We start from the raw sequence: 20,056 nt of genomic DNA, 5'->3' as shown, positions 1-20,056 counted from the left end.
ACCTCCACTTTTCTTATTGTAATTATCCCTAAAACTTTCACACAAATTTCACTGCAACATCCTTAGCCAAGTCAAAAGGGTGGTTTTAAAATAACTTAATCTGGATGACCTTTCTCCCTCTAAATGAAGTGTCCCAGTCTGATTTTAAGCAGCAGGAATTAATTCTATGGAAATGGAGCCATCTTTTGTGATAGATAGCTGAAAGAACCTTCATATCCGCTTCAAGGCAAAGTATTACACACAAAAATGACTGTTTTCAGAGATGGTAGGATGTTTATCTTTATGTGGAATCTAAAACTCCCTTTTAAACCTGCATACCTGTTTCAGAGAGGATTTTTCTATAGACAGTCTCACTTGCGTATTGTGCTATGCAGTCTTTAAGACTGATAAAGAAAAGTGATGTTAGGTCTGGAAGAGTTGATTGCTTCTTCGCAGATTTCCTGTGTGAATGAGGTTGTATCTATGGACTGTTTAGATTACATACAACTCTGATTCTTGGTGTCACTGAATGCTGGCAGTGAATGTAGAATCCACAGTCTTGAGCTTAAGGCAAGATCTTTCATGCAAGACAGAGGTTGTGTTAGGCATTGCAGAATGCAATCAATCAGAGATGGTAGACTAGTCAGAAGGTGCTTGAGCCTCCTAGTGGATGATGTAGTCAGCCCCTTCCATGTTGTGGAGTTAGGGTCTCAGATTACTTTCCTTCAAAGAGCAGAAGGAGGCTTATTCCTTTCATGTAAGGAATGAGACAGAAGGAGACACAGCTGTAGCTGGATCACTCCCCATGTGCAGGAGGCATTGATTCTGTACCCTTAGTCAGAAAGATTTCGATCTCATGGCACCTTACTTTCCAGGAGAACATGATAGTCATGAGGCTGTGGATCCTAGGGGATGAAACTGCCAGCTCAAGGTGTTGGAGTATGAAGAATAGGCTTAGGAGCACAAGACTGAGGAGACAGAAAAGTTAGGGAGTGAGACAGAATCATAATTTTTTATCCTAGCGACCAGTCACTGAGTGGCATGAGCACTTTGATCACATCTCCAAGAACCTCATACATGGTTTATGAAATAGAAGCTTCTATGTAACATTTTGCAAGGCTCAGATCTTCTTTCTCCCTGATGCGTGTCATATGTGAAGCTGCTTGTGAATTCCTTTCTGTAAGACAGTAAATCTTCAGCAACAAAGGCAAAGCCCATTCTATATTATCCAGTAGCATGGAAGTTAAAATACTATCCTTGTAAATCTAGAATTTGGATTTGAATTTCGTTAAACTAAGGAGGTCCTAGGGCTATGTGCCACATCTCAGGTGGGAGCTGTAGATACAAAAAATACTACAGAAAGATGAGGAAAAGAGCAGTTCTTTCTGCTCTAGTTTTTTGGGGGGGTTTTGGGGTTGTTTTTTGTTTGGTTGTTGTTGTTGTTTTTAAAGAATTGGTGTAAAATTAATATACTATGATGAAGTTTTCCAATTATGGTGTCTCAGGGCAAGAATGCTATTTAGGAATTGTTGTGTGGTCTTTGGTGGGAAAGGTGCTGCAATATTCAGCTCTGCTGATACAGGAACAGAGCTAGTCATATGGTCAAGCAAGACTAGGAACTAGGTGGCTGGGAACTTCACTAGCAGCAATTTATGATGGCCTAAGACTGCACATAACGGAGTTAGGTGTGCGTGCTGTGCTGAATATTGTCCTTCCTGGTCTCAGTACCTGACTTGTGGGTCTCAACTTCTTGCTTTAAATTTTCTACCTGTTAAGGGATCATGGGGTTGTTCTAAGGCTAAATGTTTTTAAGATCATGAGATATTCACATCCATTGGTGTTATAGACTGCACAGAAATTCCCAAATACCTTCATCTCACTGAAAAGACTCACTATCAGTGCAGGATTTATGGTTTAATTGGAAAGTCAGTACATTTTCAGATCATCTTTTTAAACAGAATTGGCTGAAGAAGGACAATCTTATCTGAAATAAGATTACAATTAGGGAAAAAAAAAAGATTAAATTAAAAACAAGAGGAAAACAAAGAAATTTGTGTGCAAGTTAAAGCTGATGAAGAGAGCTTTTTCTGCCAAAATGCTTTGCTTACATGTGTATTCTGGTCATTACCATAGTAACTGCATGGTGTGGAACTGAAGTTACCTCTAAGGTACTGAAATTTATTGAAGGAGCACATACAGACAACATCTTCTTACTGTAGAAAAGTGTGATCTTCTATTCAGTAGGCTGATGCTTATTCACAAAAATGAGTTCTGAGAGCACAGGATGTGGAAAAAATGAGTCCAAGGAAACAGGAAAGTTTTCCCCACATAACTGTGGTTATTAAATAGATTTAGGTGCAATGATGGCTTCAATGCATACATCATGACAAGTTCTTTCAGTATCATTTGTCCTGTCACTGGAAAATCTTATGAATAAGGGTCATAATTGTAATATATTCATAGTCCTTTGTTCTGTATTGAAAACTTAACTCTTCCCACACAATTTTGTGTGAAGTATGAAAGTTCCACTTATAGTAAAAATAGTTTTAAGTGGTGTTTAATTTCTCTCTATTTATTGGCCTCTTAAAATTTAGAGGCACAAATGCAGTAACAAGATACAGGTGAATTCATACCCTGGATCTTTAGTGCATAAACCTGTTGTTTACATGTGCTCACAGAGTTCAGTGAGAATTTACTGAACGAAACTGTTTGTCCTGTTCCCCTTTCTGTTGAGCTGGTTATCTTGTGTATTTCTAGCATAGGACTCAGATGTCTTCTTAGCTTAAGAGAGCTAGAAAGGGGTGCTCGTACTGAAGGGACAAAAGAGTGAGTAGCCACAGCCCCTAAGCGCAACAGTGAAGAAGATGCATCTCCATGGCATGACTGATGTCAGTGTGGAGTTATGGAGAAATAAGAGGCAGAGAGCAAAGCCAACCACTTTGAAACACTGAATTTTCAAGACGAGCTGTGACAAGAATTTCTTTACTAAATTTCACTGATGGGTGAATAAAAAGGAAAAATTCTAGTCCAGAAAGCATCTTTTGTGATGGGAAGAAACAAAATCATCACCACACAGAGAAAAGGGTGCACTTCCCTTTGGAATTTAGTGTAACAGCTCAGTGCATCCTTCCAAACTCCAGGTTTTTGTTGTGTCATATACATTTTATTTCCACATTGTCAGCACTGTCCTTCAAATCTGTCAGTCAGGAGGAGGTCCTGTATCATCAGGATATATCCTCTTTTCCTTTAAGCAAGAAATGCAAATATTTGGAGTTCTTTTTTTGAGAGAGAAAGCAGCATATTATTAAAGAGTTAGTAGAAGATAACATTTCTGTCTCTTGTCCATGTTTGTTTGATTTGTCCATATATCACAAGGAACTTAATTGCTGAAATATAAGGATGCTGCGAAGAAACGTAATTTGACTAAACTGTGGCATAGCAATGATGTTTTAAGTTCAGTTACTTCCTTGAAACTTCAATAAAATTGTTTTATTGTACTGTTTTTAGTAATCTCTTTCACTTAAGTGGCTCATCATTTGTGCATATATGGCCACATATGGTGTCAAAATTTCACATGTAGGTGCCTTCTCACATGGAATTCATCCATGCTGTTCATATTCTTGTGGACACTTTGGCATGCTTGTGTATAATAATTACAGAATACACAGTAGCAGTACTGTGCTGAAATGAGAGAGAACATTTTTCCAGTTCTTTCTCATAGTTCTCACCTCCTTTTTCTACCCCTTTCTCTTCCCTTTCTCCTTCCTCCTGCCTTATTCCTTCACTCTCCTCCCAGCTATATTCATATTCACTGCATCCCTAGAGAAATGCTGCAAGCTGCATATGAATTAAGTCCAGACAGCACTAGCCACTGAACTGGCAACGTCTGCCAGCTGATGGTACAAAGTTGTCTCATTCTCTTATTTCTGCTTCCTTTACCTCAAGCAACAACAGTTATGAAGGCTTTATACTCCCTTGTCTAATGTGTCAGACAAGTCCCAGAGAAAATTACAGAGTTTTCTGTTGATGATATTTGCTGCTATCTTCAAGTTTTGTGCTACATGACTAAATATAAACAAAATTCATGGAATTTTTTTTCTTTACCCATCAATTGTTTTGTTTTAAGTTGAGCAAAAATGTACACTGGTTCAAATAAATCATTATAATAGATTTGTGTTAGCTTTATTCAGCAATTCTCTGTATTCCTTAAACATTTATGTGCTTTCCAATTATAGCAATATTTTTCTTGTCACTGCAAAATGTCAAGTTATTGCTTCAAAGGTAACCTCATTTTATATAATCAGATGGAAACTTAGCTGATGTAATAAAGCATTGGAGATTGGATAAAATTCCAATTACTGTTTCCATAGTAATGAATAACAATTGCTAATATAAGAGAGATGTTAGTATTTTAGAGGTGTTTGTACTTTATTTTACTTTCAAAAATAAACACACCAGTTTCTTGGAGACAAAATGATAATAACATTGTTGAGAGTTTGTGTTTCCTTTTAAGGGAGGGTGCCAGGATCTTTCATTTAATTTTAGGAATTGTATGGCCAAGTTTATAAGTGCCTTAAAATATGTCTGAAAACACTCTGGTTTTAGGCAAATATCACTGATCCCATTACAAGAAGTTAACCCTGGCTATATGCAACTGAGAGGGTACTACAACAGGATATTGATGAAAAATGAAAGGAAATAGTAGCAAAAAGCAGCAAAAATGCTGACCTCTCATTAGTTTTTAAATTGCATTGTCATGATGAGCTAACAGAGCTTGCAACACAATCCAAGCTTTGCATCACTTTAAATTCAGATGTAAAAAGTTGTCATTAATCAGGTTCTTAGAAAACAAATGTCTTTACAGTCTTCGTTTCATAACATACCATCTGGTATCACAGATAATATCTATGATAGGTTAAATAGTAGTTCCCATCTGCTTCTTAAAAGTTTTTTCCCTGGTTAGAAATAACCAGAGAGAAAGAAAAAAATGATGCCCTTACAAATTCAGTTAAAAAAATCTTTTGCCTATACCCTTATGCAGTAAGATTCTTCTGAATCTCTTGTTTTACTGATCCATTTACTGCTTTGTTTAACTGTCCACTCTTTTTTTCAGGTCGGCATAGTACTACATTATTCTACACTCTCTACTATGCTGTGGATTGGAGTAACTGCCAGGAATATTTATAAGCAAGTCACAAAGAAACCTCAGCCATGCCAAAATAGTGACCAACCTTCTTATCCAAAGCAACCACTACTCAGGTACGAAATACTAGCTCTACTTAAAAAAAAATATCCTAAAACAACTACATTTAAAAAAAAATTTCTTTCCATATTCTTTACTTTTTACAGACTATAAATACGATCCGTAAAGAACTGAGTTACTTGGTTGTATATAAAAATCTGAATATTTATTGTATGCTAATAGTTAACTCTACTCAGGAGATAGAAATATGCAGAACTGGTACTGGCTATGTTCAGATACCTTTATCTGAACAGGGACAATTCAAATGTTCCTGTTGGTTTCTTATGGAGGAAAAAAACCTGGCTTGCTTCTGGGTTAGGGTATTATTTAATCATCAGAAACTACGCTATAATGACTCTCCCTTTACTCTTATCTATTCTGCTGTAACTTTTGCCCACACTTGTATTGATTGCCTAGTATCCTGATAGCAACCTTACTCATACCACATCAGAGATCTAATGCTATTACAGGAGCGACTGAAAGTCTGGACTCCCTATCAGCTTCCTCAGATGGAGCAGACGAATGTGTGTCTGACAGCATGGCAGGTGTAATGCAGTAAGAATTTTAACCGTGTGCCTATGAGATGATGAAACTTCCAGCCAAAATAATCAATCTGCACAGGGAAGAATAGAAGAAGAAAGAAAACAAACAAACAAACAAAAACCCCAAACAAACAAACAACAACAAAAGAAAAACACTTACTGCAAACTAGGTTTTCTGACCAAGGGCATGAGAAAATAGCTTCCTCTTTTTTGACTTTAGCTATCAAAAATTTAGGTATTAGCCAAAGTTATCCAGTGTCCCTCTACAGATTTTGCAGGGAGGCTGAGCCAGAGAGCAACTGCCAGAGAACTTTTCCCATCTGTCTTGGGTGTTGGTGTGAGGACAGAATGTATTGTCTTATGGAGGTGCCTCTCCCCACAGAAAATGAAAAGCTTGAATGGTCATTTTAGAGTAAAGACCTCAGTTTTATAGTGAAGGATAAGAAATACAAATTCTACTTTTTATGGCTTTCCTGTGAAAAATCCAGATTAGTGTATTCTTTTGAACAAACTAAGCTTATTTTATTTTAAACACAAAATGTTTATTAAGTAGCATTTGATGGTGGCTGTGTGAGGTTGTCTCAACTTGTTAAAAGTCTATAGGAAGATGAATTGTGTTTTACTCACTGTTGAGTGAAATCTTTATTAACATAATTAGTTTTCTGTTTTTTAAAACATTTTCTTTCTAGAGATGAAATTGATTTAATTTAACATAACATATGTATAGCAAAGGGAAGAAGAGCCATATTGAACATTAGCTTTATAAGGTGTAAGCAAGAGGACATATTTTCACTGAGAGTGTCCGACATTGCTAATCCATGATTTACTATACCATTTTTCACAAATGAGAATTTCACTCATCCAGTTACTAGCTCATGGCAAAATGAATAATTGCCAATTTTCAAATGCTGCAGTGTGGTTATTAAGGTGGATAATTGTTACAGGTTACACAGACCCAGTGTAATGTATGTTCTTCAAATTCCAATCTTGTTTGAGTTAGAAAACAATAGACAATCAGGTAACGGAAAAGATTACTCTAGTTAGGATCTTGGTTGTACCAGTCACATTGAGGTTTTCAAGCAGTGAGAATAAACAGTAGATATTTTAAGTTTAGTAATAGAAATGATAAACCTTTTAGCTGTAAAAACACATTAGTATAATTGTTTAATAGCTAAGTAAAATGATTCAAAGTTATTTTTCTCACACAGGACACAATGCATCCTAGAAACAGAGGCACTGAAATGTCTAATATGATTTCATAATGGTTAGTACGAAATTCAAAGAAGTAAGGATCAATTTCATTTCATGTAGAAAATTCAAAATCACTTTAAGCAAGAAAATGGCAAACTCGTAATTAGTAACTGTTGTTCTTTTAGAAAGATAATTATAATTTTAATGGGCATTTTAACTTTTCTGGTTTCAATAAAATGAAAATCAGAATTATTCTGTATCACAATATTTCCATAAAATCCATTTAGGATGCTTATATTTCAGTGTAGTCATTTATAGGAAATGTTTTAACTAGACAGTGCTCCTGTATCTAGTGCTGATGCCAGCCTTTTTACATATTGTGCCTCAGTTACGTAAGAGGTAACACTGCAGTTTGTCCAGGTCTGGGATAGTGTGAGGAAGTGGTTTTGTTTCCATTTGACACCAGTAGATAGGTAAATTATATCAAGTTTGTTCAAATGGAGATTGAGTTAAGCTTTTTTATATCTCAGGACCATCGGTGCATATAATATGGTCTGCAAGACCATTTCAAACAGGAGGTCGTTTGTCAGTAATCCCTGTCTATAGACCTGATTTGACTTGCGTTCAGGTTTAGTTGAACACAAATATGTGAATGTGTTTGGAAAGAACTTTACACTTTACTGTTCTCCTTCAGTCTTTTCTGGTAATGGATGTATTAATATATGATAGACTGTGTTTCCCATTCATATATGAGTGGCTTTGTATTCTCTCTATATGCACTTGCTGTAAGAGACATAAGGATACCATTTGTGAGTCAGTAAGTGAGGACTACTGCCAAAAATTAATATGTAAATATATGACATGGAATTTACCAAGAAATGGTAAAAATTTTCTCACCACATTTTTTTCAAGGAGCTTGATCAACTCTAAAAAGTAGCTGAAACAGTGGAAATAAATACCAAAATATCTAAAAGGAGACATTACTCGTTAGTAGCAAAGAATGGTTGCTTGTAATTACGAGTTGCTTCAGTTTCTTTACCGGCTATTTGCGTACTCATTTGCAGATGTAAAACATACAAGGTATACTTGATCTTTTCCTCCTGGATTTCCTTGAGCTTTCCTATTACGTAAAATGGTGGTTCTCTATTAGTTTTCACTGTTCTAGATATGGTGATCAAACTTGAATTCTTTCTGCAGTGTAATTTTACTGAAACTTGTTCTCAATGGCAATATGATTTTGAATATTACCTCTTTTTATACATTAATCATATACTGTATGATACGTTCTGTGTTATACATGATGCACTATTGTATATATTATACATTAGATATATTATCTGTTAATTATAGAGTTAAAGCTCTCAGGGCCTATCACTCTGGTGACTTGGACCAACTAACCATTCTGGCATTTTTCACTAAATGTGCCTGGATGTTAATGAGGTGGATCAAATTAATGCATTATTGAATTTTTTGCATTGCAATGCCGAACACTAGCACTTCAACAGATAATGAAATTACTTCCTGTAAAATATACTCTCTGGTATTCTTAATAGAAATAAATAATTCTATCTGTTCATCCCCTGTGGACATTTGTTAAACCTAGCAGAGTTTGGTTTCTGACTCATCTGAAGTCAGTTTTTGCCAGCAAAGACAAAGAGGTATGCAAGGTTCAGCTATTGCTTGCAATGTACAAAACTTCTTATCAGCCCAAGCTGAGACACAGTATTAGTTTTTATACCTGATATGTGCATGAATTTTTCATGTGGTGCTCTATGCACATACAGATTAGATAAGAGTACAGACCAATCAGAAAATGTTTCTGAAATATATTCTGTTAAAATCATTTATTTCCAGAAAGAGAGAAAATAATTAAACTACCATTTTTTAAAGGGTAGCTGATGAATGCTATAAACATTTAAAATTAAATAAATAAATAAATAAATAAGCTGAGAGCTGGGCCAGAAACAGATAGTTAATTCACCTTTTATGTCAGGTTTACGTACAAATATGGCACCCAATTTCCTTTATCCTCTTTTATTCAATGAACATTTTGCATAATAACTAGTATGGCAGACATCAGATTACTGAGTCCAATATCCTGTATTTGTCATGAAAAAACATTAATGTGCATAAATGTGGTTGCAGAATCAGCTGCAAAGTGGATAACAGTTGATGTCACTGTCTCTGCTGAACTTCATCTTGTTTATTGTGTAATGTGTTTGATAAGCTTTTAAAAAGGTTATTACTGAAGTTCAGGGCTTCTAGGAAAAATACCTCCTGCAATGCCTTACAAAAATTATATATCTAGACATAGCAGCAATTTAGGAATAGAGTGTGTCTTTGTATTCAAAGTACCACGCTAAGGGCTATGGCTATTAAAAACAAACATAGAGAATTTTGGGAAGATCATCACTCAGGAAAATTAAATCAGTTTTCAGCAGCACACTCAGAGCACCTACACTCAATAACACTGGCTTCAATTCCATTATCTTATTGTTTTCAACTTTAAATAATTTTGAAAGTGAAGAATCATTTTTAGAATGAAAAAGCTGTTTGTATATTTCATATATTTTGATATGTCTTAACTGTTTTGTAGAAACTGTCCCTTAACTTGCCCACAGAACAGGCCTAGATATAGTGGGTGAGACCTGAAGTGCTTCAGTTGAATGGTAGTATTTGCTAATGGATGTGTATGTGCATATATATAAATGTGTGTGTCTGTCTGCTATTCTATATGAGCTTGTCTATGGTCAAGAATCTGTACATCATCCACACACTTCCAGAGTACTGAGTGATGTTTTGGAAGCAGCAACAACAGGGCTCTTCCTTGTGGGCTATGTTTGTGGTGTAGTGATGACTAACAACTTACACCCTGCTCACTCAGATGTGCAAGATGCGATAGTGCTCCACTTGCATCCTCCCCCTCTCCTGTGATGTGGCAGCAGTGCTTCACTGTCGTTCCCTGGCTCGTTATTTCTCTCAGCTACCTAAACTTTAATCTGTAGTATCCAGCTAAACAGTAGCTAAGCGTCTTTGTGACACTGAATTATGTTAAGTTCTTTCACTGAAAAAATGGAGAAACCATGCTAAACTCTCAAATACAGGGAAACCTCCTTCAGTTTGTATCAACCAATTCTGTGATGAGCCTCCTGCCTCACAGTGAAGAGACTTTACAAACTAACATGATGTCATGACCCCTGTGGTATCTGCTTAGTGCTTTGCTCACAGTATTAACCCTGCTTGTCCCAGGATGAACATTTAGATGCTTGATCTGAATTCTGACAAGCTGGCAACCAGCTCATGAGCAGGAATGGGTCCACTGCCATATATTGCTGCAGGTCCCAAGAAAGCCTGGCTGGAAGTGTTGTGACATCCATCACAAATTGAGTCCAAGGTGATGGACTTGATGATCCTTGTGGATCCCTTCCAACTCAGGACATTCTATGATGATGTGGCAATTTTTACTGAATAAGTTACCAGTAAAGCAGGCCATTTCCTGAATTTGAGTTGCACACAGTATTCATGATGTCATTGAAAATTGGCACATGATGGTTTTGCACCATAATGGTACTAAATACAAGCCAGCTATAAAGACTTTTTCTATTTAGCTTTTTTAAAGAAAGATTATGACCTTTACCAGATAAAAACTCTAGAATAAAAAGAACTAACAGTTTCTAATATTCCTGAAGCTGAAAGGGTCTTCAGACAATGATCTTTGTTACTCTTGGGGTCTGGAAAAATTCCACAATCAGTCATAACAAGCATGCTATAATTTATCGCAGCATAATAGCAGTGTAACGGGGGATCAAAATTTGACAATGATAACAAGTTATCTATTAAATGTCAAGTTTGCCAAATACATCATGTCATTTTTTTGGCCACATTCTTTTCTGGATCTTGAGTGCGAATCATATGAAGTGACTTAATTTACATTCTGACAGACACAGACATTACTCGTCCCCTTGACACCAGCAGCTCTGAAATGCAGTTGAGTTCTAGTGCATTTTTCATCAGCACTGGCTCTCATGAATTCATGTCTTACAGTATCAAACAGTGATGAAGAGAGAGGGAGAGAAAGAGGTCAGATGAAAAGCATCAGTTACAGTCCATTGTTTTCTTCTTTATGGTATGCCCTTAAATTGTAATTCCTCTAATCTTGATCCATGGAAGTCCATTTTTTATTCCCTCAGTGAAGATACCTACAGTTCTCTGTAAAGTTTAAATTTAGGCCTAATTATCCCAAGGGATTATCTGCCTGTTCCTTAACAACTCTCTATAGTTTGTATATGTTGAAATAAATGGGAAATGCCATAGGGTAGAGTTCCCAAAAGCCCTGAGGGAAAGCTCTGTAGTTCACTCTTTACTATTAGAATAGACACAATTCTGTCATTGGAGAGCAACTGATAATTATGTCTTCCTGTAAGTAAGGTTTTAACTGGTTAGATGAACCATGGCACAGTAAGCCAACAGTCTCACTGAAAGCCTATACCATGCTCATGGAAGCTGGCTATAATTTAAATACTCAATTGCATCCTTTGCTTAGAGGACAGAATATTTTGATGGGGGCAGGGTCAGTCATCAGGAAGTTTAACTAATATCTCTGATATTGTCATCAACACTTATAATTTTAGTTATTGGAAGCTAAGACTAGAAAATTGTCTTTTCCAACTTATATTTTTAGATCATTTTCTAATTGTGTTGTATTTAGTTGGATTCATTATTGAACAATGGAAGTTTTTGCAATCCTCATGTATTTGCAAGAGTGCTTATAGCCTCAATACCGTAAGTTCCTAAAAAGAACATGGTGTGTAACAGTTGCTTTCATATATTTTATCTGCAAATCGCTATTCCCATGTTTCTTCTTTCAATATTTATCATATTTCCCAGGAAGGAAAAAGGCTGTGTTGTTGAAATATCATTTATTTTTTTTTTTCATTTGATAAAAATTCAATGTAAGAGAAGACATGGTTTCCTTCCAGTTATTGTTTTAGTTTTACTCACCAAAATAAGGCTTATACTCAACATCAATATAAACTAGTATATTATTATATTGGATAGTAAAATAATCTAATGGTAAGAGTTATTTTAAAATTTTAGTATGGCTTAGTTATAGAGCTAATCTTTTCAACAATGCCGTATTCTGAAGTCAGTTTTAATAACTCTGACATTCAAAGATGACACAGGTAATGATAGAACAGTACCACCAGAAATGCTGATCTTGTTTGTCGGATTGTACTGTGTCCTAATAGCCTACCAGTTTAGACAAGTTCACACACACACACACAAATTGTAAAGCCTTAGCCAGAATGACAGGATTCTGCCACCTGGGGTATAAAAGCTGTTGATATTATACGCTATTTAATATGATCACACTTAAAAAGGCTGATGTATGGTCAGATGGAGTCATGGATCAAAGCCAGAGCCATTTTATTGCTAGCTAGCAATGTCACTGAAAGATCTGCAGTGGAAAAGGCTATAAAATGGTGACAAGGGAAACATTTTCATTATTTCTTCTTATTCAATTTCAGCCTGAAGCTAAATGCATTTTCATTATACAGGGAAAAATTATCTTAGGTCAAAGAAAATGTTTAACTCAGCTTTGAATTAATTGCTGCACACAATAACATTTTCAGTAAAAACGAAATATTAAAATATTAAGGAGATTCACAGAAGCAATATTTTGTCAGTGGTACCCTGAGTAATTTGTTGCATTTTGCATACACCGTGTAAATATTCATTGCAGACAGCATGGGATTGCCAGTGTATGGTGTCATAGTGTGGAGGTACTTTCCTGCTTACTCTGAATCAAATGAGAGAAGCGATTAGAACTTGGCTTTTCCACCTTAAAGGTGAGTGACTGAATTATTGTGTTCATTCAGACCAAAATAGTAACAGAGCCATCTGCTTTAGTTTTAGTTTCACTTCATCTGGCTTGTGTATTAAGCCTTCAATTGAAAGTGTTTCAAAAGTTTTTTCTCATTTTCTAGTTGGCAAAATGGTTCTTCAAATCTGACCTTAATTCACTATGAAATGCTTTAAGTGAATGATGCCTGCAACAGAGATTCCTCTTTTATTTAATTTTACTTCTACTTTTACTATTACTATTCTACTACACTCATAGTAGAATAAGGATTTTGTTACTGCCATAATTTCATTAGCTAAGGTACAAGTGAGATACACATGATGTTGACACTTTCCAGAGTAGAATTTCAATAATACCAAATCTTTAAGAGATGTTGAGACAGAAGGTGAAGTTTTATCTTCAATGTTTAAAGAACAGTGTGTGAGCTACTTAGTATAGATGAAAATAAATGGTCTACAGTTATTGCAAAATAAAATTATGTTAACTTATTTCTTATAAACAAGCTATTAAACAGCATAGCAAGTCGCATATCAAGACTTCCAACTGAAACTCTCCCCAGTTGTAAAGCTATTGACAAACAAAGCTAAAAAAGAAAACTACAACATCTGAGTGATACTTGGTCATTTAATGAGGGAATTGTGGTCTTGGGACTTAGAAATTTTAGCAACGTGAGTTATGGTGTTTGCAAGCTTGCAAAGTTGTGAGCTTCAGGGAGACTTATAATGATTCCTTGGGTATTTTCAGATTTGAAAGGCTGTAACTGCAACATGCTGATCTACAGAACTGTATTGGGTTGAATTTTCAGCTGCTTTTATCATGAGTTCACATCTAGGTATTTCCTGGAAATTCAGAATTCTTGTCACACTATTCCTTGCCTCAACACTTCCTAGAATTTGAGCTAGTCATATACATAATTGTAGAGGATAAGTTAGAGGGTAGGGTATGCTTGATAAAATGCTCCATGCTTTGATATGCTGCTCCAGGCAAAATGTAAAATGCTGATTGGAAATTTTGCAAGTTCCAAAAATCCTTGAAGATAATATATTCAAACTCTAATGGGGGCTTCGTAGAAAACTTTATCAGATCTGAAAGAGCTAAATATTTTCTCAGATGATTCTCTGTTGTCATATAGATTAAATTTGATTATGCAAAAAGCTGTAAAGATAAATGCATAAGATAATTTCAAATGTGGCTATTGCCATAGTGTTGACAAAGAACTAAGCATTCCCATCTGCCTGAAATAATATTCACCACAGTTACTGACTTTTAATTGTGGATGATTGTACTCATTTATTATTAAAACAAATGATTCCTTTAAATTTTTTCTTATTTAAATAAAGCCAGAGTCACATTAGATGCAGATATTTTCTTATGAAAATTGTTACGTGAAAAAAGATGGAACTTAAAGCTTGTTACAGGTCACCTCTTGTTTAAGTGGATGTCTGCATACATCCAGCTTAGCTGTAATGAAAGCAGCAATGTTGCAAGAGCAAGAAAACATAAGACGTGAAGAATTGTGGAGTATATTCTGCAGACTGATGAACTATAATGTCACAGAAACTAGAACACTGCAAGCAACCAACTAGTAGAATATAGAATTATTCAATAGTTTATAATAGCTGCAGTACCATACAACCACTAAGCTTTTAAACTATAGTATGGCATAGGTCTTATTAGAGTATTGCATTTACCAGTACATTGCCACTATTCCATGAAGTAACTTTGGCTTAAAGATACTGTTAGATTCCAAGACCAAATTATAACAATAAAAAATACCTGGATTATCTTAAAATAAACTAGGAATAAAAGCCAAATATAAATTTTTATGCACATATGTTTTTAGCAATGACAGTTTTAAATGCATGATTTTAGAATTTCAGAATATTTTTCTTTGTTAATGAATGGAAAAGTTCAAGGGAATAAAAATACATTCCTTGGGCAAACAAGACTGGTGAAATCTGCAGATACGCCTATTAAATTAAATATGCTGCAGCGTATTTAACTGTAACTGTAGTAAATTCAGCTTCAGACCTGACTCATTCCATGCATACTTCTTGCCAAATGCATGTGATAATCTGTGGTTTATGCTTGTTTGGAAGGAGGGCTTAAAAGTTTGGGAGGAAATATTGCATTAGATTAATTCACTTGTTTTTGAGTTGGGAAACCACAGAAAAATACACGTATACTTCCATTGATCTTCTTGACCTTGTATGTCCTAAATAGTTGAAGCCCATTACTGGAAATGGGGATGACTCTTTTCTTTTTGACTTAATCTTAATTAAAAACTCCAAATAAGAAGACATTAAAGAGAAAATCACACAATGTTAAAGTAGGAATGTTTAAAGTTAGCATCCTCCTGGAGTATGACTGAGTATTTTAAATTTGATTTTCAAAATGTTACAGTAGTTTAGAACTTCAAGCAGGTTTTGGTTCAATTTTAGTTTTGCTTCAACTGCTAAGGCTGTAAGTAGTGAAATAATCTTCAGGAGTACAGTGCATGAACTGTAGTGTTAAAGGCAGTTCATTGTTCAAAGCTGCATCTCATACATCAGTGCCTCAGAGTTTTGCCTTTTGCTTTTCTCATCACTTCTGTGTTTAACATAAACAGAAAAAAAATGAATTGCAGCACCTAGGTTAATGCAGACTGAGAAAGTTCTCCTATGTAACTTTTATAATTTTAATATTCTGAATATAGAATAAGGTACCTACCCAGAATCACTTCCAGAGTAGATAAAGCCCTCCTACATTAGATTGAAAGCCAGACAATGACTGTTGGGGTTAGAGTAACATTTTCTGAATCTATTAGTTCAAAATTAACTAGTGTGGAGTTCTTTACAATGGTTCATAAATTATAGTAGAGGGAAGGCAGGTCTTCACTATAGAACAGGTTTTGTACATACATATTTTCTCTGCTGTTTCTACTGCACACTTTATATTTTTCCATGGAAAAATTACACTTCCAGTACAGCCAGGATATTCAGAATTTGCATTTTGAATTTCCTGACTATTGATCTGATTTTTCAACCTTTGTTTTGCACTGTTACAAAGTGCTGTGAATATATGTTGTGTCTTACAGAGGCAGTTGAACAATTGCCTGTGCAGAACAGCATGCATTGTAAATGAGAGAAAGTCAGTGGAATGATTGAAGGTATAGAAACTGAGAAGCAGAGGAGTTCAATAGCTACATCAGGAGATGAAATTTTGACTCAGGATAAAATAGGGGTTCAGTGTGAAAATGAAACAAAAAAAATGTCCAAAGAAAGCTTTAAAGAAAACTAAGCAAAGGATGGGTCTTGAAACAAAGTGCAGACCAATGTATAGACCTTGGGAGAATTGTAGAAAGTCCCAAAGAGATCAATCAGACTCTAACAAAGGAAAGGAGAAGTCATGAGGACATCTGAGATGGTGATAATATTAATAAATGAAATGCGAAGAGTAAGATCCCAACCTGCAGTAAAGTAAGACACAAGCAAACTCAAGTTAGGTAAAAAGTTTGTCATGTATTTTAAAAGCCCATAGCTATGCTTATCTATCTTATGGACTTTCTGTTCAAGCCCTATTCCTGATTTGTCTTAATGGGATGGTAAATCCCCTCCCTGTTGGTGAGATATGACCCTTTAGAGATTCCACAGCTGAAAAGGTGGGAAAGGAAAAAGAGAGTATCTGTGCAGTACCATCAGAAAAAGTCATGATATTTCATATTCTGTTTAGAACTTGACTTTCTGGACTTGTGATTTTGTTTGAAACCCTCATTCTAAACTTTTTAAAGAATGCTTCTAACTCCTTATTTGCAATGAATTGTAAACTTGAATAAAGGAATACATGAGCTCAAATAACTTGAAAGTTGTGGACCCTCACTGCTAGTTGTGAGTGTGAACAACAACACTGATAAGAGGCTTAAAATGTATTATTAACAAAATTATCTGAAATTATTGAGGACAGGACAATTAATAATAAGCTTAGGTTGCAGTAAGGGGTAAACGGGTGGATATTAAAAGAAAATTTTAACTATGAGAATAGTTGACAATTAAAACAGGTTACCTGGCAGCCTGTGGAAACACGGTCACAAGCGATTTGTTAATATATGTTAGATAAAGTCAAGCGTGTCATGATAGATGTTTAATGTGACCCTGCCTCAGAGCTTTTCAGTGGACTAGATGACCTCTTGATGTTGATTCCTGACCTACAATTCTGTTATTCTTAAAACAAGCATTTTTTCCTAACAGTATTCTCATTTTTCAAACCTTTATTTACTGCTTAATTCCTACAGCCTTGTTGGTCTTGTAAGAAACTCTTGTGTTTTATTATGCAAGCAAATTCTGACAGAAGAGACTTTGAAACTAATGTGTTCCAAATATGCCTTCAGTGTTTGGAAATGTTATGAGTGTTGTAGAAACTGGCTGCTGATCCTCCAGGTATTTTTATTCAGGTACCATGTTACTATATAAAACATAGCAAAAAATTAGGCCAGCTTCTGCTCTGAAATATACTCACACACACACACACACAACGGGTTTTCAGTGAAACACTGGGAATTACACATATTTAATCACAGGAAGATTTTGATTAATAGATGGAAATTATTGTTTATTCCTACTTACAAATAAAAATCAGTAAATGCCCAGGAATTTTAACAACACATATTAAAACATAAAGTAAGTACATAATATTTAGTATACCTTAGCAAAATAGAATGTCCAGGTTCAATTTTATGCGCATATTGATTGAATACTCGGGAAAAGGAGTGATGCCATTATTATTCGATAACACTTGGTACTCAGATAATCATTAAAGATTTTAACAGTTTATCTGAAAGTGACTGTTGGCTTAGATTTTCTGTGAAAGAAAACCTGAACCCATGAGACACCCGACTTATTTATCTTTTGATCGTGACAGGTACCTAGTTATTATTTTATCTATTTATTAGGAGGTAGGAGAACTATGATTACTGAGGATCATTTGTGTTTGCTTTTCAATATTTATAAGCAATGCCAAGAAATTAGACATTTCAGAGGTTTACCTTCAAATATTCTATATAATTTTCATGGAAAATGTATGAAATGTAAGTAGTTACCTCTTCCAACATGCCTTGACTGGTGGCTATGCTTATTACAAGTAATCATGTCAGTAGATATAGGTAATTCACCAAGAACATTATCCACAAATCTATGCCTCTAAATGTCTGAGCAAATCACAATTTCTTCAGATATATTTATTGCTTTAGTTTATCTCCCAGTCTTACTTTTGCAATAATTTGTTTTATAGGTTGATTAGGGAGGGTCCCTGAATTTGTGGTATTTGCTAATTAAGTGAGTCATGAGTGATCAGACATAGGATCTTGCTGCTTCTTCATATTAGATGAGTTTACAGACATCTCCAAAAAAAGCTACCTATACAAGAACAGTTTAGTTCCAAGACATATTTTCCAAGACATATGCGTACCACTTTGGAATTTGATTTCTGGAATAACTGATGTCAGTAAAACTCGTTCTGATTAATCAAAAAGATAAGGAACAGGAATCATGGACAAATTACTGCCACTGTTATTTTCAGAATAACTATTCCATGCTGACCATAATGTATATGTAAGGCATTTTGGACTATTTAATATGGCATGTCATAATCTTGTTATTGTCTCATATGAGGATGACATTAAACTTGTCTACTCATGTAGACACAGTCTTCCATTTGTGATACTGAAGAAGCAACCAGTTAGCCATATTCCTTATTTGTATATTTGAGAGTGTTTTCCATCTAGAAAGAACACTTCTTTCTGAGGTTCATTGCCAAATCTGATAACAATTGTACCTAGCAAATCTAGCTAGCCTTTTGATCAGGAATGTTGAGCAACGAGATGCTCTTACAGTTTTATGAAGATGGCAAGGACTGCTGTTCATTCCTTTTCAGATCTCCTTTTCCACATTACTTCCACAGTAGCATTCTGGAAATGACAAGCCATTTCTAGCTTTTAATTAATATTTCTCTGTTATTATTTATAAAGATAACTCTCCTCTATGTCTCCTTCTCTTTCAAAGTTTCATGATCACTTCTGGCTGTGTGCTCCAAGAAACTCTGTGATTTTTTTAGAAACTTACCCTTTGACCTTTTTATATATGATGGAAAAGCTTTGTTTTTGCTTCTGGTTACAATCTGAGATACGGATAACCAAAAATAGATTTCTGTGTATGTCAGTTTTTAAACAACAGGAAAAAGCAAATGTTCATGCCATCACTATATATATAATATTTCCCATAGCTTAACTTAGTAAGACTAAAACCGACAACAGCAAAAAACCTCGACATTAAAGTTAATAATCGGGGCTGACACTCATAAGCTCATGCAATTGTACCTTTGTTTCTTACTTTTCAATAGGGTGAATTAAGGACAAAATGTCAACCTGAATTTTTACCAATAAATCTAACTCTCCATGCTTTTATGGAGTCAAGTCATTAATTGAATACAGTTTTCTATGATTTATAGGAGCATTATCCATAATAATTCTTTTATGTATAGCATTAAAAGAGAACGCTTTTTGCTGACTCTAGATTAGCAGATTGAGTTACATCCTATAGAATATGAAGGAGAAAGTGTTTCAGAAAGAAGCCAAAAGTCTAGAACCATGAGGGAAAGTTATTTCCATCGTGCTTTACTGCTTCACTGCTGCATATTACATTTAATAACACCTACTTGGTAAGATTTTAAGTTCTTGGCTACCTAGATATCTGTCAAGATGATAAATTGGAAGTTGTAGAAGTGGATAACATTGCATAAATCCTAATACAATATTTTCTCCATGAGAAAAAATAAATAAAAGGAAGCTTTTTGCAAATTGTAAAGATCAAACTTTGCTAAGATTATTTAGAGGATAGATTAGATTCTGCAAAAGAATAGTGCAGTTGTGTAGTACAGAATCATGCAAGTCTGCATCTCACTCATATGGAGCTTTACCAAAGTCAGTAGGAACAATTACCTCATTAATGGATGTACTACTTATCTGATACAATAACAGATTTTATATACAGCATAATTTTTTCTTTTGTTGCAAGTATTCTTCATTACAGTCACAGCTATAGGCATCGTTGATGGCATGTGAAGTGGGACCTCAGTCCTGTCCTATCTCAGTTATATTTTAATAATGCACTGTATTTTCCTAAAGAACTCTGTCTGGCTCTAGGTGTGGGAGATTTGACGGATTTTCTTGAAGTTAATGTGTGGATGGGTTTCTATTAGATGGAGATT

General features: G+C 35.0%; 1 protein-coding gene across 2 annotated transcripts in view; it reads left to right on the top strand.

The window, feature by feature from the left end:
- LOC309440615 (adhesion G protein-coupled receptor A3-like) overlaps positions 1 to 20,056 on the top strand; it is a 274,291-nt gene that overhangs the window by 233,656 nt on the left and 20,579 nt on the right. For both annotated transcript variants that reach the window (XM_082054477.1, XM_082054476.1), the window contains one exon: positions 5,093 to 5,238. In XM_082054477.1, the coding sequence (XP_081910603.1) occupies positions 5,093 to 5,238 (146 nt within the window). The remainder of the gene's footprint in view (positions 1 to 5,092; positions 5,239 to 20,056) is intronic.

The sequence above is a fragment of the Streptopelia decaocto genome, assembly GCF_964273445.1.
Source record: "Streptopelia decaocto genome assembly, chromosome: 5".
In the NCBI taxonomy this organism is placed as follows: domain Eukaryota; kingdom Metazoa; phylum Chordata; class Aves; order Columbiformes; family Columbidae; genus Streptopelia; species Streptopelia decaocto.
The sequence above is the reverse complement of the archived record's forward strand: the minus strand, read 5'-3'. Positions and strand labels throughout refer to the sequence as shown.